Raw genomic sequence first — 21,840 nt, forward strand, 5'->3', positions numbered from 1 at the left:
CCCAGAGTCTACATTAACAGGCAGCTGGAGTCAGGAGTAGGAGCTGGGAATTGAACCGAGGCACTTGGATGTGGAATGGGGCATTCTAATCCCTGTCTTAACCAGTAGGCCAGATGCCTGCCCCAGGAAGGCACCTTTGTACACTTCAACCAGCCAAGGAAGCCAAGCAGAGGAAAGGGTGAGTAGTTTGCATGAGAGTGCACGGTAGGGCGCAAGGCAGAGCTGAGATTCGAGGCATGGCGTGTGCCCAGAGCTCCTGCTTCTGGGAGCAGTGGTGCACTCCCCCATCCAGCCAGGGGCTGAAGTCTTTAGGGAACAGGAATGGTTTTCCTGTTTGCTTAGCTTACAGTGTAACTTCATGCAAGATGGCATTTGAGAATACAGACCATGGACGTAGGATGTAAATGTCCAGGTAGCACACGGAGCTGACACAGGGTTTGCTCTCTGTTCAGGTATGGCAGATTTCCAGAAGTGTTTTGCACAAGCAAAGCACATAGTCATCATTTCTGGGGCCGGCGTCAGCGCCGAAAGCGGAGTCCCGACGTTCCGAGGGGCCGGAGGTTACTGGAGGAAGTGGCAAGCTCAGGTTGGTGACGATTCCAGAACTTTGCAGAGTTCTTCTGACCCACACTGCAGCCGAGTGGGACAAGGTTTGAAAATGAGCTCTGACCCCCTCGTGTCCTGGTGATTTGGCATAACGGGCAGTCCTGGTGGTTAAGATCCAAAATGCTGGCAAAGCAGCCACTTTCCTAGCTTTTGACTTATGTTCAGATTTCATTGATGCACATAAGAGTTTGATTTCTTATAGTAACTGCATTAGAGTGGAATCAGAAAACCTTGGCTAGCACAGTTAAAGATACTGAAGTTTCATTTTACACAATTGTCAAGTTCCTTTGAACTTTTGATGTTAGAACTAAAGTTGAATTGTTAAAGGCGTAGGGCTCAATGCGCCGGCGTTCCTGTGGAAGCCATTAGAATGGCTTCTAAAGCTGGGAGGGCTGCAGGATGCTCTGGTGTCAGAGGTGGCCCACGGCTGTGTGTGAGCCAGGAAGTCAGTAGGACAGGTTTGCTACCACATACACCTTCACATGCCACCTGTCAACTGCTCCAGGCCACTTGGGTCCCAGGTGACAAGCAGGACAGGAGGGGAGCACAGGGCCAAGGCAGTCACCCACAGCAGCAACACTGCAGTCCCAAAGGTAGGGCCTGACTGAGGTTGCCACCATGGAGGGGCCTTGACGGTCAGGTCATGCCAGCTCCATGTGGCCAATGGTCCTTCCTTACATTCCCACGGTGAGCTGGGATTGGCTTCGAATGAAAGGCACACATGCATCGTGGATGTGCAGGGTGATGAGTCTGACAGGTGTGTGCACCTGAGAGTCACCACCGGACAGCCTCTGTGCCCACCCCCTCTGCCTCCAGCCTCGGAGAAGCGTGGCTCCACTCTTGGAGTGGAGCAGAGGCTGGTCTCTGCAGCAGGGAGACATGTGCTCCAGTGTAGTTTGTATACTTCTGTTACTGTAGTGCATATACCTTTTTTCATACGTGCGTTGTGTGTCTACAAGGGACTTCCAAAGCACCATATGGAAAAACTTATGCCTATGCATAATTTTTCTGAATTTTGTGCACCCCAATAAGCTTATCTTTAAAAAATGTTGAATTTATTGGTTTTATTTATTTGGAAGGGAAAGAGAGCTCTTGCATTTGTAGGCTCTCTTCTCAAATGCCCGCAACAGCTGGAGCTGGGCCAGGGGAAGCAAGGAACCAGGAACTCAGAGCCTCCCCCATGGGTGGCAGGGACCCAGCCACCTGAGCCGTCACTGCTGCATCCCAGGCTGTGTGTGAGCAGGAAGCTGAATCGAGAGTGGACAGGGACTGGGACCCAGGCGCTCCAGTGCAGAATGTAGGCATCGAAACCACTGCACGAATCGCCCGCCCCAGTCAACTTAGCTCTTTATTCCAATTTCTACACACTTGAGGCGCCTGTTTGTGTGAGTAGTTGTGTGTATGTACACTCTGTGTATATGGTTGTGTGAATGATTATATGTAGTTTTGTGTGTGTGGTTATGTGATGTGTTCATATGTAGGCGTGTCTATGTCATGTGTGCAATCGTGTATGTGGTTGTGTGCATAGTTGTATGTCTGACTTTGTGTATATAGTTGTATTTATGTGGTTGTATGTAGTTGTGCATGTCATGTATATAAATGTGTATGTGGTTGTATGTGTATAGTTGTATATGTGGTGTGAGTATATGTGGTTGTATGTAGTGTGTAGTTGTGTGTGGTTTTGTGGGTATGCTGTATATGTAGTTGTGTGTATATTGTAGGTATGTAATATGTGTGTAGTTGTGGATGTGGTTGTATAGTTGTGTCCATGTAGTTGTGTGGTTGTATGTATGTTATGTGTATGTGGGTGTGTGTATAGTTATGTGTGTGTATATGTGATTAACTCTCGTTATCATTATAAAAACTGACTTTCTCAACTACAGCCATTATACCACAATTGGGCATTTTGCATTTCATATTTTTCCTGGGTGTATCTCAAAATTAGATTCACTTTATATATGCTGGGGCTCAGTGAAAAAAATCTATTTATATATGCTGGCTTTCAAGGAAAAAATACCTACCTGCATCAAACTTCACTTCCTTGCATAACTTACCTGTGTAAGTGGGACAGGTGCATTATTCCTGCCCATCACTGGGCAATCAAGACCAGTCTCTCCAGAGTGCTGGGTCAGCCCAACAGCTAGGGGACCCAGGCCCCTGCCGGGTATCCACCACCCAGTCCTCCCCTCAGGCAGACACGGCCCAGCCTGCACCCCCATGGCCACCAGCCTCTGCTCAGAAGGGCTTGGGCGCCACCCTCTCCCTCCTCAATCCCTGACCCTGCCCCTCTCCCACCCAGGACCTTGCCACCCCTGAGGCCTTTGCCCGCAACCCCTCCCGGGTGTGGGAGTTCTACCACTACCGGCGGGAGGTGATGCAGAGCAAGGAGCCCAACCCTGGGCACCTGGCCATCGCCGAGTGTGAGACACGGCTGCACGGCCAGGGCCGCCGCGTCATGGTCATCACCCAGAACATCGACGAGCTGCACCGCAAGGCTGGCACCAAGAACCTTCTGGAAATCCATGGTGAGGGACCCTCAGCCTCATGGGGGAGGGGAACAGACTTTAAAACTGCTCTTCCAACACAGCCGCTGGCTCCTGCCCCCTTGCCTCCCTGCTGGACACCTGACTCACCCGCCCGGGATGCCACACTTAAACAGCCGCCTCTGGTGACCCGAGAGGCCCACTCTTGCCCTGGCTTCCCTGCCCCCTGCTGCTCAGAGCATGGTCTGCAGGCCAGCAGTTTGCATTCAGCCACTGAAGCAGGACCTCTGTTTGCCCAGAGGAGCGCTGTGTGACCCTGTCCTCGGCTTCTGGGGGAGGGTTGTGGGGCTGGGCCAACTGTGCATGGGATCCACGACAAGTGGGAGGCCAGGCCCACAGGCAGCGGTGGCTTCAGCAGAATTGGGGCACAGAAGACCTCAGCATCCTTGGGGTGTTGACCTACTTGCCCATCGCCCCAGCATGGGTGCTTCCGCTCCGCCCTGGAGCGTGAGCGAGCCGTGGCTCGGTGCTCTCCCCTGCAGCGAGCCCAGCAGGTTTGCAGCATCGGTTGAGTTTGTCTTGAGTCAGTCTGGTTTCCCACCGCTGCTCTGGGCGACACCCTCCCTCTCCTTGTGCGCTTGGTCTCTTGCATTCACACTCAGGGGTTAGCCTCGCTAAGCAGAACTTTGCAGGAGCAGAGCACCAGCAGGGCAGTGTGTTGTGTGGCATGAGGGCAGCAAGGCGGCCTGTCTCGGCCCAGGCTGCAGGCCACCCTGACAGGGAAGCTGGGCTGTGTCGCTGGGGTCCCTCTGTTGTGTCCCAGGAATGCTCAGTCACCTATGAACCAAGGCTTTTCTGGCACCTGCTTCTCGGGGCCTGGGCTGCTCGGGCTGTGGCCTCTCATTTCTCTGCAGCATCAGGTGGGGACCTGGGTCGCTTGGCACGTGTGAAACAGAGATGGTGACCGCTGATCGTGGGCAGCCAGCTAAGGACTCAGTAGGATGAGATCCTGGGACGTCAGTGGGGTCCCTTTTCTGGTTGTAAATGATAAGAACTCTCTTCTAAGGTAAAAATGAAAGAATCCAGTTCATGTCATTCGACTTAAGATGCTATCGATTTTAGCACGCCTTGTGTTTTCAGAAAGCAAACACTCTGCCTTACGCCATGATGCAAGTATACAAGGAGGGTTCTTCAAAAAGTTCTCTGGAAAAAGCATGTTGGGGAAAAACATGGATTTCTTTCTTTTCTTTTCTTTTTTTGGATCAGTGTACATTTATCTTCCAATCCCACTTTTTCACAAGTTTTTTGAAGTACTTTTCTATGATTTTGCAGTCCCTTAGCATTGTTGTTTGGTGTATACAGAGAGGGACTGTTAAGACTTACGACTTTCCTGGGTACGCAGAGGAGGACGTGTGAGTGACGTGTGGACGACGGTGAGTGCTGAGAGGCAGTGAGGTCCGTGCTGGGTACGGGAGCCAGCTCTGCGCCCCGGGATCTTCCTGGACAATGTGTGCGATGGAAAGACTACGCATCAAAAAAGTTTTGCTCCATAAGAAGCTTATCCTTTGATTGTATTTTCCATGCACTTTTTGAAGTACCCTGCTGTTGGCTCACAAAGCAGAGGCTCCGTGGGCTGGAGCTGGTGCCAGCAGCAGTCTCCTGTCCTTTCCCTCTGAGAGAGGCCTCTGAGCGCCAGCCCCCCTTCTCCCTCTGTGCTTGATCAGCCCCCCGGCACCAGGAGAGGCAGCTTCTGCCGCTCCAGCTCGCTCTGGTTGAGCCAGCTTCCAGGAAAACACCTCTGGTGGCCTCGGCTGGTTCATATCCCACAGTTTGGCCCAAAGACCCCTGCTAGAGGGCTGAGCTGCTGTGTTCGGGCCACTCTGGGACAGGTGGCCCAGCTTGGATGTGGGATGTGAGGGACAGTTCCTTCAGCTCAGCAGGAGCGACAGGAGAGAGCCCCCCCACCCTCCGCCCGCCTGCCCGCAGCAGGGGGAGTGGCCAGCACGAGCGGTGCCCCTGCTCTCTGGGCTGCATTGACTGTGTAATCATTGTGGCTTCTGTTGTTGCTTTAGTGCTCAATACAAAGTTGCTCATATGGACAATTATTTCCTCACATTTATTAGTTAATTATTGAGCTGCTTTTATATAAAAGATTCAAGCTTTATTAAATCAAAGTTAAGATTTTGTAAGCGTATCCCAAAGCACTGCAGCTCTGTACTCATACATTTAGCAAATGACACCCTTAGCTGCGGGCTGAGCTTCGGCCACCCAAGGGGCCAGAGTTCCACTCAGAGCCCCCGCAAGGTTGTTGGAGAATCCATGGGCTGCTTCCCCTCCAGGCTCTCGGGGGTTCCGCAGTACTGGAGGCCTTTTCCTGGAGACTCCTTGGAGAGGCCCACATGCTGAAATGCACCGATGAAGACTAAAACTGCTTTCTACTCTCGACGATGCTAAATCCCAGACTTGCGTGCTGTGTTTTGCAGGTAGCCTGTTTAAGACTCGATGCACCTCTTGTGGAGCCGTGGCTGAGAACCATAAGAGTCCAATTTGCCCAGCTCTCTCAGGAAAAGGGTAATTACGCTGGCTTCTGGAAGAAGTGGGTGTTGCCCTGTGCTTTAAGTTGCATGTCAAGGCGAGAAAACGGAACAGCCATCCTAGATCGCCATGGAGATTTATCAGAAATCAGAGTAGACGCGGTGTTGACTCAGACTGGAAGAAATCTTCTGCTCAGAGTTTGCAGTGTTAAGTCAAAACCACAGGGTGCCATGCCATAAAGAACAGGATCCAAGCTTCGTGTTTAGTGCACACACTCTCCCCTCCCCTGTCTCTGTCTCTTTCGCTCGCTCGCTCTCTCACTCCCCATGTTTCTATGTTTGTATGCAGCTCCTAGACCAGAAGACCAGCAATAACACATCAACAGTGTATCAGGAGTGGAAGGATTATGGATTTTTCTATTTCTTTACATCTTTCAGGATATTCTATACTTTTTTAAAGATTTATTTATTTATTTGAAAGGCAGAGTGAGAGAAAGAGGGAAAGAGGGAGGAAAAGGGTGAGGCGGAAGAGAGAGAGCTTCTATCCACAAGATCACTCCCCAAATGACAGCAATGGTTGGGGCAGGGCCAGGCTGAAACCAGGAGCCTAGAACTCCATTCAGGTATCCCTGGTGAGTGGCAGGGGTGCAGGTACTCGGGCCATTGTCCACTGCCTTCCCGGCATGTTAACAGAGCTGGACTGGAAGTGGAGCAGCCAGGACTCCAACTGATGCCTGCATGGGATGCTGGAGTCATAAGTGGCAGCCTCACCCCTGCTCTACATTCTAGCCCCAGTCCTTCCTCCCTTCTTTTCTTCCATTCTTCCTTTTTCAAGAAATAGATTTTTTGAAAAGATTTATTTATTTTCAGTTTTATTTGAAAAGCAGAGAGACAGAGAGAGACAAATAGAGATCTTCCATCTGCTCATTCACTCCCCAGATGCGCCCAACAACCAGGGCTAGAGTATGCTAAAGCCAGGACCCTGGAACTTAATCTGAGTGTCCACGTGGGTGGCAGGGACCCAAGTACTTGAGCCATCACCTCCTGTCTCCCATGGTGACCATCAGCAGGAAGTGAGATCAGAAACAAAGAAGCCAGGACTCAAACCAGTCACTGCAATATGGGATGCAGGCCTCCCAAGAGGCGACTGAACTGCTGTGCCACATGCCTGCCCCTGAATTTTCTGATGTTTCTGTAGTGAACATGCACTATTACTGTAAAGTCAGAACATGGAGAGAATTCTACTGGACCCTTTTAAAACAGTATTATAAGTATTATTACAGAAGATTCGAAGGATGTTGAAGCAGGCAAGGCAAATCACATGCCCCACTTAGCACACCTGCTCGCCACACTCCTCGCCACATAAATTCTGTCTCTTACGATGTTGTCACTGATAGTTAATTGCCTGGGCTCCATCCTTCTCCGTTCACAGGCATTAATTTGGGGTTTTATACCACATGCTGCCAGGCAGATGCACAGTCGGACGGGGGCTATGGTCCCTCTTTGTTCTTTGATCATGCCAATGATGTTCTTTCTCTTTTCATACCGTTTCCATCAGTGCTCCAGAACCTGAAACTCAGGATGCCAGAATCCCAGTGGAGAAACTTCCCCGGTGGGTAAAAAGCTTGGGTTTGGGATTTGCTGTTCCAGGTTATAAAAAGAGGGAAGATTAGGAACCACAGCCTAAACGTTTAATTGGTGAGATGCCTCTTAACCCCAGTGGCTCAAATGCGAAAACCAGCCCTGGCTCGTGAGGCCCAGGGTGGAAGGACAAAGAATGAACCAAACTGGAGTGAAGGTGCCTCTTCTGTCAGTCTCTGCTTGCTTGTGCCAGGTTGAGGGGGGTCTCAGAGTCCCTGCAGCTGCGTGTGACTGACGGGCACCCAGTGTTCACACAGTGCAGAGGTGGGCCCGATGCCAGCTGCTGCCGCCTCCCCCTCCCCCACCCCGTCCTCGGCATTAATAACCTGGGGCAGAAAGGCCCCGTTACGAGTTTGCTGTGGATTTGAAACCACGACAAGCACCCAGAAGGATGTGTATGTCAGGGTTTTGAGACGGTCGACACACAGTTGATATATTCTATTTGTGGTCTCGGTCAGCAGTGATGGAACAGGGTATTTACGAGTTCTGACCACATGGTAGCCAAGTGTGAAGCTAAGTGGAGAATACACAGGCATTTGTCACAATTGTGTGTTTGTTTTCATCAATCTGAAATACTTCATTAGGACTTTTAATATAAAAAACACAGTGAATTTTACTTTGACTACAACCTGAACACACACAGAACACGCAGAGGGAGCACACCTGTGTCACGGGGTCAGCGCTTCCAGGAGGAGAGCCTTCCTCACGTCCACTCCCAGGCCCTGCCCCGCCTGCCTCCTAACGCCAGCCTGGAAACACCTAGTCCTGAGTTGCATATAAGTAGACTCGGACCGTGTGTCCTTTTGTGTTTGGCGTCTTTTGTCAACACTGTAAGATTGGTGTACAGCGCTACACGTGGCTGTCCATCATGATGGCCATGAGATGGTTCGTTTACTGTGCCACCCTGCGTCTATGCCACTGTTTGATGGTGAATGCGATTGTGTCCCCTTTTCGGGCTGTCACCAGTCATGTTGTATGGATACGTGTGTCTTTGTGGTGTACCTGCACAAGCGTTTTGTTGGACATTTAGGTACCAGGATTTCAAAGTTCACTTGTCCAGTCATAATGGATACTGTCAGTTATTCGAGGAGGCTGTACCAGTTTCAGCTGTAGCAGCAGTGGACGCGATTCTTGAGCCTGACCAGCTGTTGTTCTGTCCATCTTAATGCAGACATTAAAAACAGCGCCCCCAAAGTGTTTCCTAGAGCACTGTGGTCCATGCCAGGTTAACAGGCATTACTTAGGGGTGGAAAAAAGAGATATTATGTGTTCAAATAAGTAAGGAAAGGTTAGATTCAGCAGAGCTGAAATGTGTTGTCTTTACGGTGTGACCTCTGGATGCGTTTAATGTGCTAAAGGGCGCCGTTGCTGTCTTAAGAGGGGTGTCATATGTTAGTACTTCGCTGGCTGGTTCAACCAAGGACTCTGCTTCTTCTTAGAAGGGTTCTCAAGCCTCCATTCTGGAGTTCCAGCCTGAAACAGCAGTTCTGGGGGTTTCCCGAGTAGGAGAGGAATGTGATGGAGACAGTGTGTGGGGAGATGTCTTTAGAAAGTGTGTATAAGATGAGCTAGAGGTAGGAGAGGGAGAGCGAGCTGAAGTTTTAGTGCTGGGCACTGCTATGAGCAGGGCTAAAGAGACAGGTGAACCTGAGAAAAGACCAAGGTCTCTGATGGCATGAGGATGGTCCAGGCACAGGAGGCAAACCCGAGTCCAGCGCCACCCCCAGGTCTGGGCACCTGGGAGCACACCTGTGCCAAGGAGTGTGATGATGTAACCAGGAAAGCAAAGCTCTTTGGCAAGAGAATGTCAAGTGTAGCTAAGACAACATGTCAGCTCAGCTCAGCACACAGAGACCACATCAAAGCTTCACAGGACAGTTAAAAGTGGGACCTCACCTCCAGGGCGAGCTCAGAGCTGCTGGGGAGGAGAGGGGAGGGACGAGAACAACCGGAAGTGCCCATGGGGTACCTGGCTTTGGGCAGCTCCTCCCGTCCCTGTCTACCTGGGCACACCTGGGGGCCGGCTCGGGCTGGGCTAAGGATGACGCTTTTTTCAGGTGCGAAGAGGCAGGCTGCGGGGGCCTACTGCGACCTCACGTCGTGTGGTTTGGAGAACACCTGGATCCTGTGGTCCTGGAGGAGGTTGACAGAGAGCTCGCCCTCTGTGACCTGTGCCTAGTGGTAGGTCACACCCTGCCTGCCCTGTGCCGTGGGCGTTCCTGAGCAGCCAAGGAGTGGGACCCACTTGACCATCCCCCTCCCTCCCTCAGGCATCTCAAAACCTTCATCCCCTCCCTGCAAAATGAAGAGAGCACGTTTTTAAAATAATAGATGCTCATTATTGAAATTTCACTGAGAAGAAGTATCAGATTATATATAAAGAGGAAACTAGAAGTTCAGCCATAATTCTGTCATCCAGAAATAGTCACTGTTGACATTTGGTTACGTTTTCTTCTAGACCAGGGCTGAGCCTGTGGGCCAGCTCTGGCCTGCACCCTGTTTTGTGAATCAAGTTGCCCTGGAACACAGCCACAGCCACAGCCACTTTCCTGCACACTGCCTATGTGTGGCCCTTTGTACCCTGATTGAGTCCTTGCAATGGAGACTGCGTGGCCTGCAAAGCCTAACGTGTGTCCTTGACAGGAAAAGTTGGCGAATCCCTGGCTGGGCCCTTGTGCAGAAGCGCATATAATGATTAAAATTCAAAAATGAGTTGAGGTTGTGTGTTGTGTTTGGGAAGCACTTTATTCAAGGAGCAGGTCACTGTGTCCAGGTCTCCTTCATCTTCTAAGGACTGCATGATGTGTTATTGTGTAGATATAAGGTGATGTATTTAGCTAATAATTGGACATTTGGGCTGTTTGAAATTTTGGTATTTTAAAAAATTTATTTATTTGAGAGGCAGGGCAAGGGAAGAGGGAGGGAGAGCATGCTCTCCCATCCACTGGTTCACTCACCAGATACCTGCAGTGACTGGGGAGGCCAAAGTCAGGATCCAGGGACCCACTCCAGATACCCCTCTGGGTAGCAGGAACCCAGTTACACTGGCCGTCACTGCAGCCTGCCAGAGTCTGTGTTAGCAGGGAGCTAGAGTCAGGAGCCAGTACCAGGTATCAGAGCTAGACCCACATCCCGGCTCAGCTCGCACCTTAACGCACCAGGCCAAACACTAGCCCTGACCAATTTTAGCATGCTTCAGATCATTTCCTCAGGACAAGCTTACTGGAAGTGTAAGTGATTGAACACAGGGTGTGACACGCATTTCAGCGATTTTCAAGACGTCTTTAAAAGCAGAGGTGCTTTCTTGTGGGTGTGTGCTGACTGCACCCCAAGGTGGATTGTGGTATCAGTGTTCATAATGGACTGTAAGTGAAAAGACCTGGCTTACAAAGTATGTTCTGGGCTTCACGTTCCTGTAAATAATCTTTATAAGCACATATAAGAGGTCTTCAAAAAATTCACCCTAAGTGTGCATTGTGAAAAAACTATGCATAGATTTTAAAAGCTTTGCACTAAATAAACTTATCTCTTAATTCCATTTTTGTATGAACTTTCTGAAGCTCCCTTATATGTATAAGACAAAACTGGGCGTGCACATTTGGCATAGTGGAGTGCCTGGGTTTGAGACCTAGCTCCGCTGCCCATTCCAGCTTCCCCCTATGCACACCTGAGAGGCAGCAGGTGATGGCTTCAGTAGTTGGATCTCTGCCATCCACATAGGAGACCTGGAGTGAGTTCCCAGCTCCTGGCTTCAGACTGGCCCAGGCCTGACCACTGTAGGCACTTGGGGAATGAGCCAATAGATAGGAATGTTTCTCTCTCTTCCTCTAATAAATAAATAGATTTTAAAATATAAGAACTTTTACAAACCAGTTTTTGAAAATGCAAACAGCCCTTATTTTGAAATTTTAAGAAAGGAATGAACAGGGAAACTCATAGTAGAAATATAAATGATCAAAAAATAATTTTTTTTTAAAAAAAGAAATAATCCAGCGGGATACACATCCAAACATTGACAGTGGTTATCTAGGGGAGTATGATTAGCTTGTTTATTCCTTGTGTTTCCTAACCGTAAAAACAACATGTTCTTCCCATATTCTAATTAGTGCCCAGAAGGATACCTCCAGACCTTCTGCAGTCCCTTGGACACTGTCCATTCCATCCCAGCTACAGCACCCCCCTCACACCTGTGCCCACACACCTGGCCAAGGTCTTGTAAGGTTTGCTGAAAACATGCTTCTCCCCATGTGTGTGGTCATTTGTCCATTTCCACTCTTTTGCTTTATAGGTAGGAACATCCTCTGTGGTCTACCCAGCTGCCATGTTTGCCCCCCGAGTGGCTGCCAGGGGGGTGCCAGTGGCCGAATTTAACATGGAGACCACGCCAGCCACAACCAGATTCAGGTACCGGGGATAACCCAGGCAGGAGATGGGAGGTAGAGGGAAGGTTTGGACACGGCCATCTCAACATATTTGCCTACTGTTCTCATTTTTTTAAAGACACGGGGTTTGTGTTTTCTTGTTTGGCATGCGGTTGCTTTAATGGAGAATAAAACAGTAACTGTGGACTAAAAGTTGCAGTGTTTCTTTAGGTGGCGTTTGCTGTAGGGCTTTTGTGTTGGCACGCTTCGAAGGCTGCTCATCGACTCTGTAGTCTTGGCTTTTGTTCGTATTTTCAAACTTGAATTAGACGTAGGCACGCCTGAGGAATGCCCATGCAGAACCTCACCACCTCTGGTCTCACTGGGAGGCCTCCTGGGCAGATCCCTCATGGACTAATTGCCAAGAGTGTATTGGTGACTGCATTGTTAATGCAGATCCTGTTTCCCAAATCTCCTTGAAGAGTGCAGCGTGCATTTTTAGCCTCATTCCAGGGCCTGTTTTATGTCCTCACACTCATTTTTCCTCTTTTGCTTTCTTTCCTTACCATCACTTTCTTGCCTTCACTTTTAATTTTGGCAGACTGCTCAGTTCTGTTATAGAATAGACTCTAAGTAAGTAGTTAATAAGTGAAACAAAACTTCATTGAAACCTCTTGTCATTACTCTAACCAGTGGTTTTCCATGTTGGCTGCATATTTATTAACTACTGATGCCTGCGATACTGGAATAATTGGTCTGAGGGTAGCTGGGTGATGTGCAGCCAGGGTGAGCACCACTCCTCTGAGCTTTCCCCGGGATAACCAGATGTGCAGACATGCAGGCACTTAAACAGCTTCCCATCCCCCCAGCCCCGACGAGTTAGCTGGATTTCGTTATAGCTTTTCCATGTGTCCTTCAAGTAAGCTACTGCCTGCTGTCATGATCCACAGTTCATCTGTGTGTGTAAGCACAGGGTATAAGAAGGCGTCTTTTTAAAAAATTGTCTCCCGTGCCAAACTTTCGCTTTGCAACTACAGAACATCGTTGACAGAAATAAGACCTAAATAGATGGGAATACATCCAATGTTCATGGATTGAACAAGTTAGTATCACTAGGATGACTGTACTCTCCAGACTCATCTCTGGATTCAACCAGTGCTCTATTGGAATCACAGTGGGATTTGTGCAGAAAGTGACAAAATGTTCCTAAAATTCATATGAAAACGGAAGGGACCCAAAACAGACAAAAGAAGAATGAAATTGGAGAACTCACACCTCCCGATTTTAAAACTTACTACAAAGTTACTTTAATCAAAACAGGCTGGTACTGACATAAGTATGGATATTTAAAATCCACAGAAGAGAAATGAGTGTCAGGTAATCAGGCCTCCCATCTGTGGTTAACTGAGTGCCAAGACCATTCAATGAGGAAAGGATCTAACAAAAGGCGCCACATAGCCCACATGCAAATGAATGAAGTTGGACCCCTTCATCATCACACAGATGAACTCAGAATGGGTCATAGGGGCCAGCATCGTGGCACAGCGGGTAAAGCCGCCACCTGCTACTCCTGTGTCCCAAACGGGTGCCGATTTGTGTCCTGGCTACTCCACCTCCAGCTCCCTGATGATGGCCTGGGAAAAGCATCAGAAGATAGCTCAAGTGTTTGGACCTCGGCCACACACATGAGAGATCCAGATGAAGCTCCTGGCTCCTGGCTTTCTGCTGGCCCAGGCATGGCTGTTGCACCTGTCTGGGGAGTGAACCAGTAGATGGAGAATCTGCCTCTCTCTATCTCTGATTTTCAAATAAATTAATTAAAAAAAATGGATCATAGACCTAAATGTAAGAGCTAAAACTCCTTGCTTCCTTAGATATGACACCCAAAAGCACAAATAAAACAAGAAAAGTGGATAAATTAGACTTTGTCAAAATTTAAAACATTTGTACTTCAATGAATACCATCGGTAAAGTAAAAAACGCATCCCACAGAAAGGGTGGAAACATTTGTAAGTCTGATATTCAATAAAGAACTTATACCCAGACTACATAAAGACCTCTCACAGCTCAACAACAAAATAATTAAAAATAGGCCAACTGATTTGAAAAGACATTTCTCCAAACCAAACATGTGCCCATGGCCAATAAGCTTACTGAAATGGTGTTCAGCATTATTAGTTGTTTGGGAAATGCAAATTAAAACCACAATGGGGTAATGGGATGCCACTCACAACCCTGGCTTTTTTTTTTTTTTTTTTAAAGAGGCAGGCATTTAGTACAGAGATTAAGACACTACTTGCTGGGGCTGGCGCTGTGGTGCAGCAGCTTAACTCCCTGGCCAGCCTCCCATACGGGCACTGGTTTGAGACCTGGCTGCTGCACTTCTGCTTGAGCTCTCTGCTATGGCCTGGGAAAGCAGTGGAAGATGACCCAAGTCCTTGGGCCCCTGCACCCACATGGGAGATCCGGAGGAAACTCCTGGCTCCTGGCTTCGGATCAGTGCAGCTCTGGCCATTGTAGCCAATTGGGGAGTGAACCAGCAGATGGAAGACCTCTCTCTTTCTGCCTCTTCTCTCTCTGTGTAACTCTGACTTTCGAATAAATAAATAAATCTATTTTTTCTTTTTTTTTTGGACAAGCAGGGTAGACAGAGAGAGAGAGAAAGGTCTTCCTTTACCATTGGTTCACCCTCCAATGGCTGCTGAGGCCGGCACACCGCGCTGATCCGAAGCCAGGAGCCAGGTACTTCCCCTGGTCTCCCATGCGGGTACAGGGCCCAAGCACTTGGGCCATCCTACACTGCACTCCCAGGCTACAGAAGAGAGCTGGACTGGAAGAGGAGCAACTAGGACAGAATCCGGCGCCCCGGCCAGGACTAGAACCCGGGGTGCCGGTGCTGCAAGCAGAGGATTAGCCTAGTGAGCAGTGGTGCCGGCCAATAAATTTATTTATTTATTTATTTTAAAAAGACACCACTTGCATTGTCTGCATCCCATATCAGAGGGCCTAGGTCTGGTCCTGGTTCTACTTCTTCTTTTTTTTTTTTTTTTTATTTATTTTTTTTTTTATTTTTGACAGGCAGAGTGGACAGTGAGAGAGAGAGAGAGACAGAGAGAAAGGTCTTCCTTTGCCGTTGGTTCACCCTCTAATGGCCGCCGCGGTAGCGCGCTGCGGCCGGCGCACCGCGCTGTTCCAATGGCAGGAGCCAGGTGCTTCTCCTGGTCTCCCATGGGGTGCAGAGCCCAAACACTTGGGCCATCCTCCACTGCACTCCCTGGCCACAGCAGAGAGCTGGCCTGGAAGAGGGGCAACCGGGACAGGATTGGTGCCCCGACCGAGACTATACCCGGTGTGCCGGCGCCGCAAGGCGGAGGATTAGCCTGTTGAGCCACGGCGCCGGCCCTGGTTCTACTTCTAATTCCAGCTTCCTGCGAAGGTGCACCCTGGGAGGCAGCAGGTGACGGCTCCAGTACGTGCATCCCTGCCACCCAGGCGGGAGACTTCGGATTGAGTTCCAGGATCCTGGCTTCAGTGTGGCCCAGCCCCAGCTCTTACAGATACTTGAGGAGTGAGCCAGTTCGTGGATGTTTCTCTGTCCGTCTCAGACTACTTTTCAAATAAAAAGAAAAACGATAAAAAGAAAATTTTAAAAAGAGAACAAATGTTGGTGAAAAGAAAATTGGCCCTCTCCTACGCTGCTGGGGGGACGTACACGGTGAAGCTCTTGGACGGCGTCCAGCGTTTCATCATGGAGTTCACCCTCTCACAGCGACTCCGCGTCTCAGGCTGTGGCCCTAGGAATGAGCGCCTGCAGAGATTTGTACACAGACGTCCATTGCAGCATGGAAAAAGTAGAAACAACCCAAATATCCATCAGTGGATGAGTGAGCACACAAAATACAGTATATTCACACAATCGGATACGATTTAGCCATAAAAGTGAAGGGATCGCTGATGGAGCTACAACACAAATGACTCGAAAATGTGGTAACAGAAAGCAGTCAGTCGTGAAAGACCACATGTTGTTTGCCTCCACTTACATAAAATATCCAGAATAAGCAGACTGGTGGAGATAACTGGCAGCTTCGTAGGTGTTTTGGCTGCAGATAGGATGGGAAGAGAGAGCCCTAGCAGGTACAAGTTTTCCTTTTGGATGAATAACTGTTTCTAAAGTCAATTGTGACGATGATTGTGCAGCACTGTGAATATATTAAAAGACACTGAATTATGCATTTTGAATGGGTAGGTTTTATGTGGATTTTATGTCAACAAAGCTGTTATATAAAAATTTAAATTGTCTTCTAACTTACCCATGGACAAATGGCCGTTAGGCCTCCCTCTCGGCTGCATCATGGCACCCAGGGATGGCTGCTGGGCTACTCAGCATCCCGGAAGGCAGTCCCAGAGCAGGAAGCTCAGGCCCCGGGTCCGTCTGAGAGACAGAATCCTGCCAGAGCTGGACTGGAGAAGCTTCTGGAGCGGCACACCCCCGGGTCTCCCATCGCCGCCTTCTGCTGTGGTTTGTCTTCATCCCCATGAGAACGAAGAATGAAAACAAATCGTCATGATGAAAAGTAAGAAAATGCAGGTGGGGGGAAGAAGAAAATAAAATGTGTTTCAGGAACTGAGGATCAGAGGGGCCTCCACCTTCCGTGCCGTGGACTGATGCCGGGCTGTTGTGTCTTCCCGCCAGTGAGGAGGGGCTCCTGGGCGCCTCTCATTACCCACACTGAGCCGCCTGACCACAGACCCACCTCCGTGGCCACTGCTTCAGCCAGAGTTCTCCAGCTCATGGTCCTAAAGGCCTGGTGTAAGAAACAGGCCAGCTGCTAGCTGATATATGCGACAACACAAATGACTCGGCGGTTTGGCGAGATGCTCATCCCCAGCACTTCCTCGTCTTGATGGATCACGGGAGCCGCACAGTCAGCCAGGCTTCCACCTGTGAGTCATCCAAGCTGACATTTAAAGGCCAGTGAACAGCTCCTTGTCCTAACTCAGTTTTCCAAATAGGGAAGCCGACTCCAGCATGGCCGAGTGGCTTGTTTAAACACACCGCTTAACACTGGAGGAATTTTCTTCCATATCTCATGCTTAACAGATTTTGGTTGAACTTTAGGCCAGGGTTCAGCCTGTGGGCCATATTTGCCCATCACTTGTCTTATTTAATTAATTATTTATTTAAGATCTAATTTATTTGAAAGGCAGAGTTACAGAGAGAGGTAGAGACAGAGAAACGTCTTCCATCCACTGGTTCACTCCCCAGATGGTCACAACCACCAGGGCTAGGCCAGGCAGAAGCCTGGAGCTTCCTTCTGGTCTCCACATGGGTGCAGGGGCCCAAGCACTTGGGCCACTTTCCACTCCCAAGTGCATTAGCAGGAAGCTGGATCGGAAGTGGAGCAGCAGGGACTCGAACCGGGACCCAGATGAGATGCCAGCACTGCAGGCCAGGGCTTTAACCCGCTGAGCCACAGTCCCGGGGCCCACCACTTGTCTTTGTAAATAGTTTGACTGGTGCACAGCCATGCCGTGTGTTTATGGATCGTGCGGCTGCTTGTGCCTTGGGCTGGCAGGGCTGAGTCGCTGCAGCAGATGGGCTGCTCTGTGAGGCCTTGACAGGAAAAGCTTGCCCGCCCTTGCTCTAGGTTAATGAGGAAAAAGGAAGGTGGAACAGTGTTCCCTGCCACTTCCGAAAAGCTGACTTCTTTACTTTGATGTGAGAGGCAGAGAGGAAAAGGAAAGGGCTTCTGGCAGGGTTCAGAGGCCTAGGAAATCCTCAGCCAGCTCACTGCTTTGTGGATTTGCGATTTGCTTCAGTTAGCCAAGTGCAGCTCCTGCTGTAGGGGCCGGCGCTGTGGCTTAGTGGGTAAGGCTGCCAACTGCCGTGCCGACATCCCATATGGGCGCTGGTTCGAGTCCCAGCTGCTGCACTTCCGATCCAGCTCTCTGCTATGGCCTGGGAAAGCAGAGGAGGATGGCCCAAGTCCTTGGGCCCCTGCACCCACTGCTCCTGGCTCCTGGCTTCTAGCTTCTAGCCAGTAAACCAGTGGTTGGAAGACCTCTCTCTCTTTCTTTCTGCCTTTCCTTCTCTCTCTGTGTAACTCTTTCAAATAAATAAATAAATCTTTTTTTTTTAAAAAAAAGGGGGAGATGGGGAGTAGACAGTGCCCGCAGCTGAGCCTCAGATTGCTCTCTCACTGTCTTTTTGAAGGTTATTTATGTAGAGAGATCTTCCACCTGTTGGTTCATTCCCCAAAATGGCTGCACTAGCCAGGCCTGGGCCAGGTCAAAGGGACCAGGAACTCCATCGAGGTCTCCTGTATCCTGCTGCCTTCCCAGGCACATTAGCAGGAAGCTGGATCAGAAGTGGGGCAGCTGGGCCTCCAACTCGCAGTCCAGTGTGGGATGTCTATGGCTTAACGGGCTGTGCCACAGGGCCGTCCCCCACCCCTGTTGGTCTTTTCATCCAAAGCCACTCAAAGCAAGGCTAGTAAAAAAGGATACACATTGGAATTGAGCATTTTTTTTAAAGTACAAGCTTTTTTGGTTTGTTTTTACACTTGATCTTAGCCAAAAGGCCGAGAAGCAATTTTTGATTTGTTTTTGGATAGAGCAAAAGGCCATTTGTTTGAGTCACCTTTTGTTTGGAGCTCACCTTTCTTGCATAAAAATACTTAATATTGTCTTCCTGGTATTCCCCTAGTTTCTCTTAAGAATCACTTCAACCCTTATTTTGAATTTGTTTATTTTTTTTTTACGTTTTTATTTATTTTAGTTTTATTTGAAAGGCAGAGAGAGAGAGAGAGAGAGAGACTCTTATCCAGTGGTTCAGTCTCCAGATGCCTGCGACAGCCAGGGCTGGGTCAAGCCGAGGCGAGGAGCCTGCACTCCGTCCAGGTCTCCCACGGGGGTAGCAGGGCCCCAGGTACTTGAGACACCACTTGCTGCTTCCCTGGGTGTGCATCAGGAAGAAGCTGGCGGGGAGGCAGTGGAGCTGAGACTTGAATCAGGCGCTCTTGGAGGACGTGAGTGCCCCACGTGGCGACCTAACCAGTGTGCCAGATTCCACTTAACACCACCCGGGAACCAGATCCTGGGCACCAACCAACACTCCTGAATCAGTTTCCTAGGCCAAATCCCAGTTATCTGTGTATTTCACAAGTGCCCCAGGTTTTTCCTTTTCTTTTCTTGTTGACAGGCAGAGTGGACAGGGAGAGAGAGAGACAGAGAGAAGGGTCTTCCTTTACCGTTGGTTCACCCTCCAATGGCCGCTGTGGCCGGCGCACCACGCTGATCCGAAGCCAAGAGCCAGGTGCCCAAGGACTTGGGCCATCCTCCACTGCACTCCCAGGCCACAACAGAGAGCTGGCCTGGAAGAGGAGCAACCGGGACACAATCCGGCGCCCTGACCGGTACTAGAACCTGGTGTGCTGGTGCCGCAGGTGGAGGATTAGCCTATTGAGCCACGGCGCTGGCCTTCCCCAGGTTTTTCTTACCAGGAAACCTTGGAAAACCCAGGATTACTGCTTCTGGGTTTTGATGTTTTTCTTTTTCTTTTTTTTTCTTTCTTATTTTTTTTTTTTTTTAAGGAACTAAAGAATTTACAAAGAGGAACTTGGAAAACAATCTTAACAGGCTTTTGTTTAGTGACTCATTATGTCTTTGCAAAGCGTTCAGTTTTCCTAGAAATAGCTCTCTTTACCACCTATGTTTTTACAGTTCATTATATGATTTTAAATTAAATTAGATGATTACGTTAACCAATAAAAGTGGCATGAAGAGATCTGGTACCAACAGTCTTTTTTTTTTTTAAGACTTACTTATTTGAAAGGCAGAGTTACATGGAGAGAGATACACGGAGACAGAGGGAGAGATCTTAAATCTACTGGTTCATTTCCCCAAAGTGGCTGCAATGGCCAGGGTTGGGCCATGCTGAAGCCAGGTGCCTGGAACGCCATCCTGGTCGCTCACCTCGGTACAGGGGCCCAAGCACTTTGGCTGTTTTCTGCTGTTTTCCCAAGCGCATTAGCAGGGATCTGGATTGGAAGTGGAGCAGCGGGGTCTTGAACTGGTGCCCATATGGGATGCCAGCATCGCAGGCTGCAGCTTAACCTGCTGCACTACAGTGCCACAAGACCAGGGAGGGCACAAACTGCACAGGTGAGCCAGAAAGGAGGTTTTCAATTGTTGGTCATGTACCCTTTTCACATTAAAATTTTTCTTTAATTATTTGAAACGCAGAGAGAGAGAGAGAGAGAGATCTTTCATCCTCTGGTTCAGTCCCCAAATGCCTCAGCAGCTCTCAGGGGCTGGTGTTGTGGCATAGCAGGTTAAGCCATCACCTGCGATGCCCGCATCCCATTTGAGTACCAGTTTGAGTCCTGGCTACTCTACTTCTGGTCCAGTTTCCTGTTAATGTGCCCAGGAAAGCAGTGAATGACAGCCCAGTGCTTAGGTCTCTGCCACCCATGTGGAAGACCAGCATGGAGTTCCTGGCTCCTGGCTTTAGCCTGACCCAGCACTGGCTTTTGTGGTCATTTGGGGAATGAACCAGTGGATGGAAGGTCTCTGTCTCTCTCTCTGTTGCTCTGCTTTTCAAATACACAAATGATGTTTTTAAAGATCCATTTATTTACCTGAAAGGCAGAATTAGAGGGAAATAACTTCCATCTGCCGGTACTCTCCTCAGATGGCCACAACAGCTGGAGCTGGGCCAATTCAAAGCCAGGAGCCAGGAGTCTCCCCTGGGTCTCCCATGTAGGTGCAGGGGCCCAAGTACCCAGGCCATCCTCCTCTGCCTTCCCAGGTGCATTGGAAGTGGAGCAGCTGGGACTTGCCCATATGGGATGCTGGCATTGCAGGCAGCAGCTTTACCCGCTATGCCACAGCGCCTGCTAAATAAATGAATCTTTAAATACACACATATACACAGACACACACATATTACATTACTATAAATTTCCGTAGAAGCAGAATGGAAATACAAACTAAAAAAGTGAAGGTTCCATTCGTTATAAAGGACTTGCATATTTATTTATTGAAAGATTTATTTATTTGAAAGAGTTACAGAGAGACAGAGAGAGAGAGAGGTCTCCCATCCACTGTTTCATTCCCCAGATGGCCGCAACGGCCGGAGCTGAGCTGATCTGAAGCCAGGAGCCAGGAGCGACTTCCAGGTCTGCCATGTGGGTTCAGTGGCCCAAGCACTTGGGCCATCTTCTACTGCTTTCCCAGGCCACAGCAGAGAGCTGGATTGGAAGAGGAGCAGCCAGGACTAGAACCAGCGCCCATATGGGATGCCAGTGCTTAAGGCCAGGGCTTTAACCCACTGTGCCACAGTGCCGCCCCTTGCATATTTATTTTTTTTTAAATATTTATTTATTTATTTATTTGAAAGGCAGAGCTATAGAGAGGGAGAGGGAGAGAGATCTTCCATCCGCTGATTACTCCCTAAATGGCTGCAGTGGCTGGAGCTGAGCCGATCCTGAGCCAAGAGCCAGGAGCTTCTTCCGGGTCTCCTATGCACGTGCAGGGGACCAAGGACTTGGGCCATCTTTTACTGCTTTCCCAGGCCACAGCAGAGAGCTGGATCAGAAGTGGGACAGCTGGGACTTGAACTGGTACCCATATGGGATGCTGGCACTGCAGGCAGAGGCTTTATCAGCTATGCCACAGCGCCGGCCCCATATTTATTTTGTAAATTGAATGATGATTCTTATAAAATAAAATGACATTTAGGGTGCCAGCGCTGTGGCATAGCTGGTAAAGCCTCTGTCTGAAGCGCTGGCAACCCATATGGGCGCCGGTTCGAGACCTGGCTGCTCCACTTCCGATCCAGCTCGCTGCAGTGGCCTGTGAAAGCAGTAGAACATGGCCCTAGTCCTTAGGCTCCTGCACCCACATGGGAGACCCAGAAGAAGCTCCTGGCTCCTGGCTTTGGATCAGTGCAGCTCCAGCTGTTGCAGCCTCTCTCTCTCTGCCTTTCCTCTCCCTGTGAAACTCTGACTTTCAAAGAAATAAATCTCTTAAAAAATGACATTTAGATTTGACTAGATAAATTATATGGCAGTTTTATTTTTAAATATCAGTATGTCTAATACACACTGACTCAATCGTCAGATATTTCTGATATAAAATTATAGGTGTTAACTTTTTAAATGTGAAGCGGGGTTGAGTGTTCGGCACAGCATTTAAGACATCAGTTGTGTGGCC

The 21,840-nt window shown here is 49.3% G+C and overlaps 1 protein-coding gene across 2 annotated transcripts in view; it reads left to right on the forward strand.

Annotated features, from left to right (window-relative positions):
• SIRT5 (sirtuin 5) overlaps positions 1 to 21,840 on the forward strand; it is a 36,140-nt gene that overhangs the window by 12,582 nt on the left and 1,718 nt on the right. For both annotated transcript variants that reach the window (XM_062184673.1, XM_062184670.1), the window contains exons 3-8: positions 453 to 586; positions 2,906 to 3,131; positions 5,573 to 5,660; positions 7,182 to 7,235; positions 9,322 to 9,445; positions 11,553 to 11,668. In XM_062184673.1, coding sequence (XP_062040657.1) covers positions 453 to 586; positions 2,906 to 3,131; positions 5,573 to 5,660; positions 7,182 to 7,235; positions 9,322 to 9,445; positions 11,553 to 11,668 — 742 coding nt within the window. The remainder of the gene's footprint in view (positions 1 to 452; positions 587 to 2,905; positions 3,132 to 5,572; positions 5,661 to 7,181; positions 7,236 to 9,321; positions 9,446 to 11,552; positions 11,669 to 21,840) is intronic.

Source organism: Lepus europaeus, chromosome 3 (assembly GCF_033115175.1).
Source record: "Lepus europaeus isolate LE1 chromosome 3, mLepTim1.pri, whole genome shotgun sequence".
Classification (NCBI taxonomy): domain Eukaryota; kingdom Metazoa; phylum Chordata; class Mammalia; order Lagomorpha; family Leporidae; genus Lepus; species Lepus europaeus.